This window comes from Phasianus colchicus, chromosome 1, assembly GCF_987193195.1.
Source record: "Phasianus colchicus chromosome 1, bPhaCol1.hap1.1, whole genome shotgun sequence".
NCBI classification, from domain to species: domain Eukaryota; kingdom Metazoa; phylum Chordata; class Aves; order Galliformes; family Phasianidae; genus Phasianus; species Phasianus colchicus.
The window spans coordinates 60,065,744-60,078,847 of NC_143436.1; the positions used below are offsets into that span (position 1 = coordinate 60,065,744).

Sequence of the window (13,104 nt, forward strand, 5' to 3'; positions counted from 1 at the left end):
TATGACGAACATTGGTCTCTACTCAGTATTAGGCAATAACATATATACTACCACACGCATCTTTGGGCACAAAGATGACTGCAAGGGCTGCTAAGTACAAATTGAGACTTGTTTTTATTTGTTTATAATCAAATTCCATGTTAGACATGTATATGCCTCACATTTTATGCACTGCTTAAAATGCATAAAGATTGGGATAGGTAGGAAGAGGAAGACAACTTATAGCAAATACGGTAGTGGTTACAAAGACTAAGAAAATGCTGCAGCAGCCAAAAAAAAAAAAAAAAATCTAGCCCAAGCCTTCTTCTTCAAGGCCTCAGAACATCTCTTCCTCCTCCTCCAGCTAAATTTACACAAACCTGAGCTAACAATGGATACAAATCAGATCGTCTTTGGTAGCAACACCAATAGAATCTGCTGTCTACAAACAAGCCAAACTAGTCGCCATGAATAGGATAGAAACCCTTCTTGTAAAGTTGTTTGAAACGACCATGTTCTAAACTAACATTGTTCTGTGAAGTCTAAAGAAGAGGAATAAAATCTGAAATGGAACATCCCCCACTTTTTTCAACTTAACACACAGCTACAGTTCGTCAGAAAGCTAGAGGGCTGGACTCTGATCTGCTGAGGTCCCTTCCAAACCTTGCAATTCTGTGATTCTGCAGCTCTGTGATAAGCAATTTCAACTGTCAACAGCTTCTACAGTCCCACATTTTCAATATATGTAATTTTGTATAACATAAACACAAAAATATTTTCATTTACAAAAATGTCTTAATTATTTGGGAAAACAAATTATAAGGATATCCAAAATTCTCAGAGTGACTCAGTTTTACATGCAAGCATTCTACCTAAAACTCATGATTCTCAACCTAATCTGAACTACAAACATATTCCTTTTGAAGTGCATATTCATCATACCTGCCACAGTAGTTTTCTCTTTTTCCAGAAAATTCTTTGCAGCTAAGCTTTCATCATCAGTGACTGAATTTCTGAACAGTATCTCTGGACACAGCTTAAATTCAAGCACTTGCCGTTTCCCTGGTTTCTCATTTTCAGAGAGAGAAGCATCTCTTTTTGAATCTAGACTATGTTGTGATACTTCAGACTTTACATGCAAGACAGGCCTGACAGGTGACGTCTCCAACTTTGTCAGAAATATGCGTTCCTGAGCAGTACGTTTAAACGCAACTCTATTTAGGTAGTGTTTTTTGGGTTCCTTTTGAAGATGTAATTTTAATCTGTTTGTTCTTCTGTTTAAATATAGCAAGTTTTTATCAGAAAACATTTTCTCGGAACACTTGTCTTTGTTTTGGCCATCAAGATGTCTTTCTTTGTTAGAAAAGTGGTTTTTGGAGATGGTAGATAGACCCCTTCTTCTCTGTAGTTTAAGCATAGAGCGATCTGCTAATGAATTCTTAGGTTTCCAGACATTTTCTCCACTCAGCTTTTTAGTCTTGTCAGTATTTTTCTTGTGATCATTTGAATGCCGCTTGGAATTCTTTGTTTCAGACTGTTCTAGCCTTTCATCTTTCACCTTTGTTTTTTTTGAGCTTGTTTTTCCAATCATATTATCCTTCCTCTTTCGTTTGCATGACTCCTCCTGTGGCGGATGTGCTTTAATAGATTTATGCTGAGAAAATGTATTGTTGCTTGGCTTTAAGTCTCTAATGCCAAAGTTTGGGAACTTCATAGCTTCCGCTTGACAACTATTCACCTTTTCACGTTTTATTTCTGGAGATAACTTTGCTTTCCCTTCAGTATTAATTCCTACATTTCGTTTCTTGCAGTTCTGTTCTTTACCCGTATTCTTGTCACGGATTTTTCTTTTTTGTCCTTTACAGACTTCACTGTGCTTAACTGCAACATTCTCTGACTTTGTATACTTATGAAGGTCTCCTTGGGATTTCGTGGCCAAATCTGTTCTGGTTTTATCTTTTGAAAGGGACTTCATTTTGAAAATTCTCTCCTTCTTTTCAGATGACTTCATCATATTATCTGTGTCTGTACAACCAGCTTTCTCTGACAACTCCCCTTCTGAGACTTTCTGATGATCTTTTTTGTCACAATAAAATTCTTTCTTTAACAACGGAGTTCTTCTAGACTCTTGCATTTCTTCCTTCAAGTTACTGCTTTTTGAACTATTAACATCTTGTTTTTCAGAGGAATTAAGTGGCCCAATTTTTCCCAGTTGTGGTGAAAGTGGTTTGTGTTCGTTGTTCCTCTTGGATTTTTCATTTGTTACAGAGGTGTATTTGCATACATCTTTTTTATTTTTCTGAATGCTATTTTGAACATTTTCACAAATTGGTGGGTTTTCTACCACACTGTTGTTCTTCATTATGGCATCAGATTTACTGTTGTTTTCTTGTCTTCCTGCAGAGTTAGTGTTTTCAGCTTCTGAAAGTTGCTCGGCATTTTTATCTGAAACAGAAGTTCTACGTTTACAGGAGCTCTGTGACATTTCACCCGACACAGATAGACAACCCATTAAACTACAAACCTCTTTATTTCCGGAGCTGGAAGGGGATTGTGGGTTTTCTTTCTCCTTACATAGACTTTGACTGGGCTGAACACTGCATTCAAGGCTGCCCTCCTGGGTTGGAGTCTTTTCAGACTGTTGACTCAATGCTCCACTGTTTTCAGTAGAAGAACATAGCTTCTTTTCAGGAAGTAACTCCTGCACCTGACCAGAGTTTAACTGTGCAATTTGTAGCTGATCTATTGGGTTCTTTGAATCAGTTTTTTTGGCAGAAACATGAGTCTCTTTTTGAGCTTGATTCTCTCTCTGCTCAGCCACAGAATTGTTTCTTGCTGGTTCTTTTGTCAGAATATCAGCCCCTTCAATGCCAAATGGAAATTCTTTCATAAGTTCAGTAAGCTGATTATCTAGATATGTAATGGGCTCTGCTCCAAAAACATGTAGCTCTTCTACGCTCTTTTTAGTGGATGCGACATTTTCTTTTCTGCTGCATGTTGTAACAGTGAATGCATTTGTTTCAGCAGTTACGCTTACCAAGGAATCTAGTGAATTTCTAGCTAACTCCTGGTTTATACTAGCAAGAATTCCCAAGTCATTTTCAGGATACTTGAAAAATGTATTTACTGGCTTTTTTTGCTCTGAGGTAGAAACTGTGCTAGGAAGCTTGCCACTGCTTTCTTTCTTAGAATGGCTAGTTATAGTACTATTCAAAATCTCATCTATTTCACTAATGCAGCATGATGATTCTCGCAATGCTTTCTGCAGCAAGGTCTCTCGCTGAGGAGCGTTCTCCCTCAGGTCATTTTTATTCAATTTCATCAGCTGCTCCTTTTGCCTTGGGTCAGACGCATTTTCTTCTGATGGGGTACCACTGTTAAATGCATGTGTCTGAGGGACCGAGCTGAACATGCTCGCTATTTGTGGATTATATGATTTATCACCTTCAACAAGGGAACATACGCTAGCAATATGGAACATCTGTTCTTCTATCACAGCTGAGGGAGTATTATTTTGTGTCCCTACCACTGCTTTCTTGCCATCATGGTCTTTTATATCTTCTTGGAATGTTTTACTAGAAAAACTCTGGCCCAATTCAGGAAGAAGTTTGTTCTGTAGATTTTCTTCAGCATCTCTCATGGCTTGACTGAGTTTCCTTTTGTTTTCACCACATGAATTATTTGCATTCATACTGTTTTCTACTATTCTCTTTCCATCAGGTGATTTGGTCTGTTGTAAACATGGGTCCTCCGTCTGTATCAGAATGCAGTCATCAGGTGATGAAGAAACACTTTCTATTGTTCCTTTATCAGTATTTACCACATTTTTCCCCTCTTCTTGCATGCTGCGTATGCTTCCTGTGTCAATCACTGGATAGGTTTTATCTGCAGATGTTGGACATTTGTCTACCTGTTCACTCTGAGCTCTCTGATTAGAAAGCACTAAAGGAGAGACAACTGCAATTTGAAGTTCTAAACCTTTTATCAAATTGCAACTTAACATGTCATGTTTTTGTCCTATGGAAGTGGTTGTTAAAGGCAAGACTGTTACATCTGTGCTAACCAGAAGATTACCTTGTTCTCTCTTATTTGTTGTGTTTTGGCTGTGAGGTAATGATGAGATCTGATTTGCTGCAGTGTTTTCATCTGACTGGCTATTTTGAACACTCACAGGTTCTGGACCTTGTTTTTTCCATAAGCCCAGGCATGCAGTTAGCTCTTCTAGAGAATAATTACCATTGTTCTGTTTAAAACACGGACTTTCAGAAAACTGCATTTTTTTCTGAGCTACATCACCATGGAATTTATTTGCATTAGATTCCATCATTCCTGATACGGGATTGTGTGTGTGGACCGTAGATACCAAATCACCTTTCTCACTAGTGTCTTTTAATAAGCTTCCACCCAAGCCTGTTAAATCTACCTGTTGTTTTTCATTAGAAAGGAGATTAGTCAGTATGTTATCAGCAATAGTACCAGCTTTCTTCTCTTTTAACATATTTGTGCTGCTCAATACAAACTGAAGAAATGCTGAGTTCTCAGGATAACTTTCCACATTTGTTGTTGCATCTCTGCTAGAGCTATTCGGTTGACTGTGACATGAAGCATCATTCAAGGACGTCAGCATTTTCTGAGAAGAGGCCAAGGCATTCTTCTGGTCCAAGATGGGAGAATTCTCAGGATTATTTAATAGAGCTGTAAGTTCACTGTGGGAAGGAATGGGAAGGGGCCCTGATGAAAGGCTTCCCTGCTCTACCTGATGATTACCCTGAGTCACTTCTAACCCTCTGCTGTCACCACCAATTATGTTTTTGTCATTTCTTCCTTCAGGTGAAGATCCAAAAATAGAGTGCTGCTGACTGTCTGTCCTCACTGCCTGTGATAGGGAAGATACTACATTTTGCTTGGGCATCTGAGAAAGACGATTAGAGAGTGCATTTTCATAACTTGGAGGAAGCGTGGAAGTGCTTTTGTCACATTTTGAAGTCAAAAATTTTCTTCTATACTGGTGCATCCTTTCAAGCAGAGCACATTTTCTTTTAATAACTTGCAGTCTTTGAGTTTCCCAAGCTAGAGTGTCACTCGTCATTTTTCTTTTATCTTCTCTTGCTAAAGAAGTTTGAGAATTAGCAGGCACATTCACTGAACTAGTAGTCTGCCTTTCTTGAACTGAAACAGGATCACACAGTGGCTGTGAAGCATCCATTGAAGAAAAAGGTGCTGCTCCTTGCATAATATCATAAAGTTCTGAGGAAATGTCGGTGGGGGGTGCAGACTTGTCACTAAAGAGCTGATTTACTGTCACATTTCCACTTGAATTACAGCCATTCCTAACGCCTTGACTGACTTCTCCCAGTTGATGTTTCAGTGAGTATTGCTGAACACTGATAAAACCAGAAGCACTTTTTTTGTCTGATGGGCAGCCCTGGAGAGGGTATTTATTAAACACATTGTGAACTGTATGCTGTGCACCTAGCAAAGGTTGTGCTACAGTTTTTGAATCATAGTTGGCAGGCAACAAAGATGGTGCAGAACATCCACTGGGAGCTCCTGATCCCATCTGACTTGGCACATATTGTGGCAACTGTACATTTGTTGCAGTATTTTGACTCAGTGACTGTGAAAACTGAATCTGATTATTGGAATTATGCATTTGCCCAGTTGTACCGAAAGAGAGACAGTTATTCTGGGGATGGAGATATTGACTGGATGACTGATTGACAGGAACAGAAATGCTTTGAGAAGAAGCAGAGGTATTTGTGTTATACTGCGGGACGCACCCCAACTTTGAAGAATTAATGCATTCACGGTTACTTTGATGCAACATAGTTCTCAGAGAACGCTGCTGTGATGTTTGTGAACAAACAGCATAACTGTTTGAAGTGGCATAATGAGGTCCTCGAAACACATTCGGCACGCTGTTTCCACCACTCATTTGAGAAGACAGGAGAGGAAGCTTTCTATGAGAAGAAATAAGCCTACCAGAGTTTTGCCAAGAGTTCTGAGTCATCTCCCCCTGTGCACGTGATGTCTGATTGGGAAGTGTCGGTGCAGGTGGTACATAGGATGGTGGAGACTGATTGACTGAGTATTCCGAGGTAAGAAAATTTTTTATGGCTACAGATGTTCCTGGTAAAGCAGTATTAACAGTTGGTAGATACACTTGGTTATTTCCCACATAATTGCATGCATTTTCAGAAGAAAGTGCATTTGTTTGAGGAAAAGCTTGTGCATTAGAAAGCATTTGAGTGTAACAGGATTCTTGACTTTGCAGGTTATTCTGTGCATCTGCATTCTGGAGTGGTCTTACATTCCAGTCCATCTTTTCTTGATCTCCTTTTCTTAAGTCCACAGTTGAAATTCTAAAAACAAGAACAAAACTTTAATCTTTCTATCAAGACCTACATCAACTTACCAAGAAGGAATTTAAAATCCATAACAAACAGAACCGTTCAACTTAAGTTGCTATGCAGAACAGAAACTCCATTGGAACATCCTGTGGACATCAGCATTATTAATATCAAGCTGCATAGATAATTTCCCAGAGCACAGTTAAGTTATAAGAGACAGAGCAGCAGTTAACAGTTTTATTGATTGATTAATGAAAAACAAAATCCTCAGATTATTCTGAAATGTTGAATAATGGAATTAAAAATGTAATACTATATTCTTATATTTACACTGAAATCTGATGGGAAAAATATTGTATCATCTCACGCAGATGCACTAAGCAATGCTTAAGAGCAGAGGATTCTGTAGAATATAATACAGGGTTTCTATGCAAGACAGAGCTTCAATTATTCCTTCAAATGTGACAAAAGAAAGGAGAAAATGGATATCTCTTGTAATAATGTACCCTGCTTGTTTTCATTTTACATAGCATTTTCTCTTCTTTGATGCTGCGGTCAGTTACTGATTTGAGAAATGTAAGTCATGACACTTGTTGACAGCACATGTGCCTACAAGGAAAATAGCCTCAGTTCAAAAAGTTAAGTCCCATTCACCTAGTATGCTTGAAGGCATGAAGCGTGAGCAAGACATCATCTCTCCTGTTGCTGAGTACACATTCAGGAGGTGACAGACACGATCTAACTCCTCATGTGTTAACAGTCCGTAATTTACAAAGGAGGTAGCTTTCAGAGTGACCTATTTATTTCCATGGAAACTACAGCAGATATAAAGAGCACAATAACAGTATTTAATAGAGAAAATTCTACACTACAAAACACTACTTTTTAACATTCACCACCATTAGCAATGCATTTCTGACAGCAATGTACAAGACTTACATGCCACACTCGTAGAAATCTGCACCGGTGGAGATGATCCACTCTTGCTGTCACCACTGCTGAAGCACACCACCCACCACACCTCATTGTACTCACATCCACCGTTTAGTCTCCGGAAATGTTCAGCAAGCACTGATGAATGTCAGTGGACACAATTTTTTCTCCACATGAAAGAATTCAATGACACACCTTTGTTTCAGCTGCACTTCCATGTCAGGCTACCCCTCTGCTGCCATCTGTCACATGGCAAAAAAACCTAACAGGATATTGGTGGGAAAGTTCAACCTCTTCTGCCATACCACCAACATCCACCTGACATTGTGGGGCAGAACAATAAAACAAAGCATTACTTTCAGAGCAGTCCTCGTATAATGAAAATGATAAACCCATCTGGGTACAGCTGTTACCTCGAATGGCAAATATAAATTTGTTAGAGCAAGTACCTCCAAAGCAAAAGAAAAACATTATCAAAAAAACAAAACTAAACAAACAAACAAAAAAAAACCCCAGCAACTCATGGGCAAAAACGCTGGGTGTTAGACTTAATTTCTCCACAAAACATTTCACACAATTTCCCTGAGGTCAACCATTATCTCTACTTTTTCTTTTGAGGGCTCTGAGACTGAAAATTCTCTCCCAATTTCAATTTTAGAATTGAAGCACAAGTCATATGCAATCTATAAAAGCCAGAGAGTTAAGAACTGTCTAGTTGAATGCCCAAGCATTATTTTCAAGATTTAAAGATAGCTGTAAGGACTCACTTTGTGCTCTCAAAAGGCATCAGTACAAAATGAAACCGGAAAACAAAGCTGCTTATGCAATTTGGAAAGAAACAAAAACATTAAAACAGCACAGATCCTTCAAGCAATATTTACACTAGTGTATGCAGCTCAGGTGAAAATACAGCCTTCTGTACTCAAGCTGAAGATTACAGATCAACAGCATTCAACTGGAGATTTCCTGATAAATAATCACGCAATAAAACAATCACCTCCTTGAATACAGTAACTGCTGAAACTGTTCAATAGATTTACATTCCACAAGCATGATTTAGATGTGTGAACAAAAGTCAGACATCGTTGAGCAGGAAACAGGAGAAACTGTCTACATGCAGTGCACAACCTAGTCAAGAGTAAAACCCAATTCTTGTCACTGCCAAGACCAAGATGAGTAATACTGCCTTAGTTCATGATCGCTAGATGGATTATGACAACATTCAGTCCACAACAGACCACAACTTAAAAATATTATGTAAATTTAATATATCCAAACATGCCACTTAAAGTGGTATCTGGCAGAAAGTATATGCCTTAGGAAAAATGACTGAGAAGATCAATATCAGAACAAGATCCTAAAAGATAAAGAGAAGTCTACTCAAATGTACTTGCATCAGTTCACTTCCTACATTCTCTTCTGAACGCCAAACTCCCAAAATCATCAGCGAATATCACACATGGGTTCACGCCAGTTTTCCAGTGAGGCTACAAATAAAGGAAATAGAAAGATTCTCAGTGAACATGGGAGTAACAGCAACAGGATTAAATTCCCTGTTATGCAACTGAAGTACCTGCACGTAGACTTGTCTTTCAGTCTGAATTGTGCCTCTAGCCTCCACATTAACCATTTTCCCTGAATCACTCTTCCTGGAAAACTCACATTCCACCTGCAGAGAGATCTGAGAGTTTTCTACATGGTTGGTCCAAATTCCCAAGTTGAACTGGAATGAGTTTCTTTTCTAAGGTTAAATGCTCAAGAGGAAAAAGAATACACTCAGAGTGGAAATCTGTTTCCTTTGGTTTTCTATTAAACTTAGTTTACACACTGTCTAAATTTACTTATGATAAAAAGGGAAAAAAATTTCAGTTTCCACTGGCAATTTTCCTTATTATTTATTCTTAGGAGACCCTTCCCTAGGACAAAACACTAGGCAAAAATACTTAGATCACTCCAAAAGTAATGCCTCCTATTTATTGTCATTTAAACTACAATAGCCACAATAACACTATTTGATGTAGCTGAGAATTTCCTCTAACACACTACTTTTCAACACAGTCACCACCATTAGTTCTGCATTTTCATCAGCCATGAACAGGAGCCTGCATGCCTGATTTGTCAATATCTGCACCAGAGGAGTGACCCACTATCACTGTCACCACTGCTGAAACACCATCCACCATCTCACTGTACTCACATCCACTGTTTGGTCTCCAGAAAAATGTTTAACAAGTGTCAATAAACGTCAATAGGTCCCACTTCTTTTGCATAGAGGGTGTCATATGCACTTGTACATCAGACACAATTTTGTCAGACCATCCCTCTGCTGCTATCAGTTACAAGACTACAAAATGTAACAGGATATTGGTGGGGTCAGTCCCTGCTGCCATCCCATCAACATCCACCTCTGATATTGTGGCACAAACTAATAAAACAAGGTATTTCATTCAGAGCAGGTCTCGTAAATGAAGCCTAAACCACAAAAAAAAAAAAAAGTTACTGTTTTGGTCTACTGAATCAAATAAGATATTCCAAGATTTAATACTTCATTTGATGAACATTACAACTTTAAGTCTGTAGCCCTGCATACTGGAGCCAGAAAACACCTAAATAGAAAAAACATGGGGAAAGCACGAAGTAATTTGATGGTGTGCAAGACGTATGAAAACCTTACACATCACTAAGTTAACACAAGGCATCAAGAGGCCCCAGAATCACAGCACGGGAACTTCTGTGCCAAGAAAGACCAGTAACTAAATTGCGAACCAGAGCAAATATTTACTATTCCTATAATCAGATGTGGCAGTAACTAAACGGCTAACTTAACATTAATGTACCTATTTTGGCTAAATGGTAAGGGCATCACTAGAGCAGATGTCCCATCTTACTTGGTGGGTTACAAGGAAGACGAGTCTTTGGAATCCTTCAAATAGGGCACTGCCTACTTGACAGCAGTTGCTTCTAAAATGTAAGCTGGCACTACTTCAGAGGAACAATACAAGATAGTTTATCAAGCTTTCTAATAACAATTAATCAACTACTTCAAGACAAAATTATGCAACTCCAGATCAACAGTTAGTAAAATTACAGATAAAGGTACTTGGCATGGATGTTACTTTCCTATCAACTACTCTAAGGCAGATACTAAAGAAAGTAGATGTGTTATGCTTCATGATGTTCACCACACTGTAACCAAGGCATCCCAACACTTCTCTCACATTATACAAACAGGATCAGAAAGCAGCCACTCACACTAACACACAGACCTCTCAAGCTTTGAGTACAGAGCCCAGAAGAGCAGACATGGCTTGGTAACTAGACTTATTCAAGCCTTTACATACCTCAGTATTAAATTTTAGTTTAAGCTGTGAGTGGCTCTGATTGTTTCAGAAGCTTGCTCTGCTTGTGGATGCTGGATTGTTTATGAAAGTAAGTCATTCTGATTTGCGGAATCAGACTCTATAACCCACATACAGTTACAAAGCAGGTATGTTTATTTCAGTGCTGCGCACATGCTGGGTGCAATGAGAATCGCTTCTCCTAACTTGCACACCTGCAAGTAGATGCATTACATATTTAAGAGCCAAGCTCATCACATATTCAACAGATTTCCAAGAATTCATTTGCATATTCATTATTTTTCTGATAAATCATTTACATATTGTCCCTCCCCCTGGCGCATGCGCAGCAGCCTCCTCTGGTGGTCATTGGATGAAGGACTGACATCTTCCTCCCCACCTGGTGGTCATTCTTGGATGAAGTCAGTAGTCCTCATCGCTATGTTCTTCTGACCTTTGTCCCAGTTTAGAGCATTTCCCCTACCTTGCATGCCCTTGCAACTCCTTATCATGCTTGTTCCCCTTTCCATTGTTCTCTCATTGGTCCCTTTTCTGCTGACTGGAGAAAACTTCCCTTTTGGGGTGGTGATTGCGTTTCCTTGAGCTAAACTAAGTGATGCTATTAACCTTTTAAGTCCTGCATCCACTAGCCCACTACCTCAGGTCTTCCATTTCCTTTGCTACTTTGATTACAGGAAGTAATAAATAAATAAATAAAACATGAAGAGAAAGTTACCCTGCCTATTTATTTTAGAAATACTGAGCTCCATTTGAACGTAGCTGAAGGCCAATGCTGTCATCCCAACAAAACCAATTATTTCAAGTCTAGCAGGACATTTTGTCTATAACTGATAAGATTCCCACCAACATCCACATTAGAAGCCTTGAAGCTTGGAACAGTACGAACACCACACAGTCCCCTGGGAGGTAGGATGTGCCCAGGAGAAATTTCGGAGGTAGTCACATGCTGTAGAAAAAGGAGTTTCAGAAACAAAATTCTTCTGAACTGTAATGATAAATACACTACCTGCAGAGCATGTGTAAATACCAATAATGTGAATAATACAGCTGACCACAAATGGGTTAACCAATGGAACAACTCTGTAGAGATTTGAAGTTTCCAAGGGAAGCACTTGATATAACTGCGTGAGCAAGTCTTTCCCAGTAGGGGCAATTATGGGAAGGAAAAGAGGCTCAACCCAATGACTGATCACAGAAGTTGGCAATGATATCTTCCCTCCCATTTCTCCTCTTATTCTATTTTCATACTATTTTCTTTCTTTCAGGTGGAGCTTGAAGGATTCTAGACAAACATACCTCTAGTTTGTAAAGTTTACTCAAAGAATGTTTTTGACAGAGAAGTGGAAAAATGATGGCTCAGGGCAACAAGACAGCAGTTTACAGTTCCATAGTATCATCAAGCCTCCAATCTTGCGTGACAGTGTGCTCTCCCTCCCCCCCTTCCTCCCTTAACTCCCCACTTCAACCTGGCAGCAAGCAACAGTAATGATAACGACCACAGATCTGCCTCCAGCTGGGGGAGGCTGAAAGAACTGATAGTAGGCACCTGGTTCAACAGCTGAGGACCAATTGAGCATGTGCCTAATAAGCAGACTATGACTGAGCCAATCACCTTACCCCAGAAATAGTAAGCAGCACAAGAAACCCTTTGAGCTCTCCTGCATGGCAGTGGCTGCACGACAGGATCTCCCCTTGTGTAGGGATGCCTCTTGAGGTTACACCTGAGCAGAGATCCTGTACATCTTGTCAACACAGACCCTCAGTAAACAACTAATAGTTTGTTAGACTTTGTTAACTTCACTAACATCACACCTTAAATTGATTGTGCACATTTAATCCCTTAGACATAAACCATTGATCAAGCCTGGGACTAGGTGGATCTGGCTGCACCTAGGCTCCTTGGTTCCATGGTAAAAGAATTTAGAAAGCAAGGGGGTCCACTCTGAATACTGTGACTCAGGAGGAGGGTCTCCTACATGTGTGTGTTTACCCTTCCATCTAAGCAGTAAATAATCAAGTGTAGCCAGCCATCTCAAATCTTGTTAAGTTGCTATTAAATCACTACTTTATAGTATGTCAATAAATATATTCCCGTTTCTTTTATGAGTAAGTTGTATAACATGGTTGTTTTGACCCAAAATGCCTTGTGGTGTTATCACAGAGTCTGGCTACAGGGTCACACTTTACTCCAACCTTCACTGTCAGAATCCAACTGATATTGTAAGATGGTCAACCAGGAAACTATCTAAGACTCAAGTCAGCATGTTGGAAAGCAGATATTCTTTAACAGCGGCACTGGATGCATGGGGGTAATCCTCCTATCATATGTAGCTTACACAAAAGATCTTCGGTTTATATACATTAGTTACACTACAAATACAGAAGTTTCTCAGAATTATGTTACAAATGCAAGTTTCCCCAGAAGTATGTTACATATTTAACGACCAATTCCAAGCAGGTCCTCCTATTTCCCCAGTACAAAG

At 39.2% G+C, this 13,104-nt stretch overlaps 1 protein-coding gene across 10 annotated transcripts in view; it reads right to left on the reverse strand.

Annotated features, from left to right (window-relative positions):
• The window catches only part of RESF1 (retroelement silencing factor 1), a 28,732-nt gene that overhangs the window by 1,709 nt on the left and 13,919 nt on the right, over positions 1 to 13,104 (reverse strand). For 3 of the 10 annotated variants that reach the window (XM_031589720.2, XM_090144730.1, XM_090144716.1), the window contains one exon: positions 922 to 6,341. In XM_031589720.2, the coding sequence (XP_031445580.2) occupies positions 922 to 6,301 (5,380 nt within the window). In that variant the 5' untranslated portion in view covers positions 6,302 to 6,341. Of the gene's footprint in view, positions 1 to 921; positions 6,342 to 6,983; positions 8,750 to 8,835; positions 8,932 to 13,104 lie in introns of those variants that run through there. The other 7 variants (XM_090144694.1, XM_090144689.1, XM_090144728.1 and 4 more) reach the window with 6 other exon arrangements.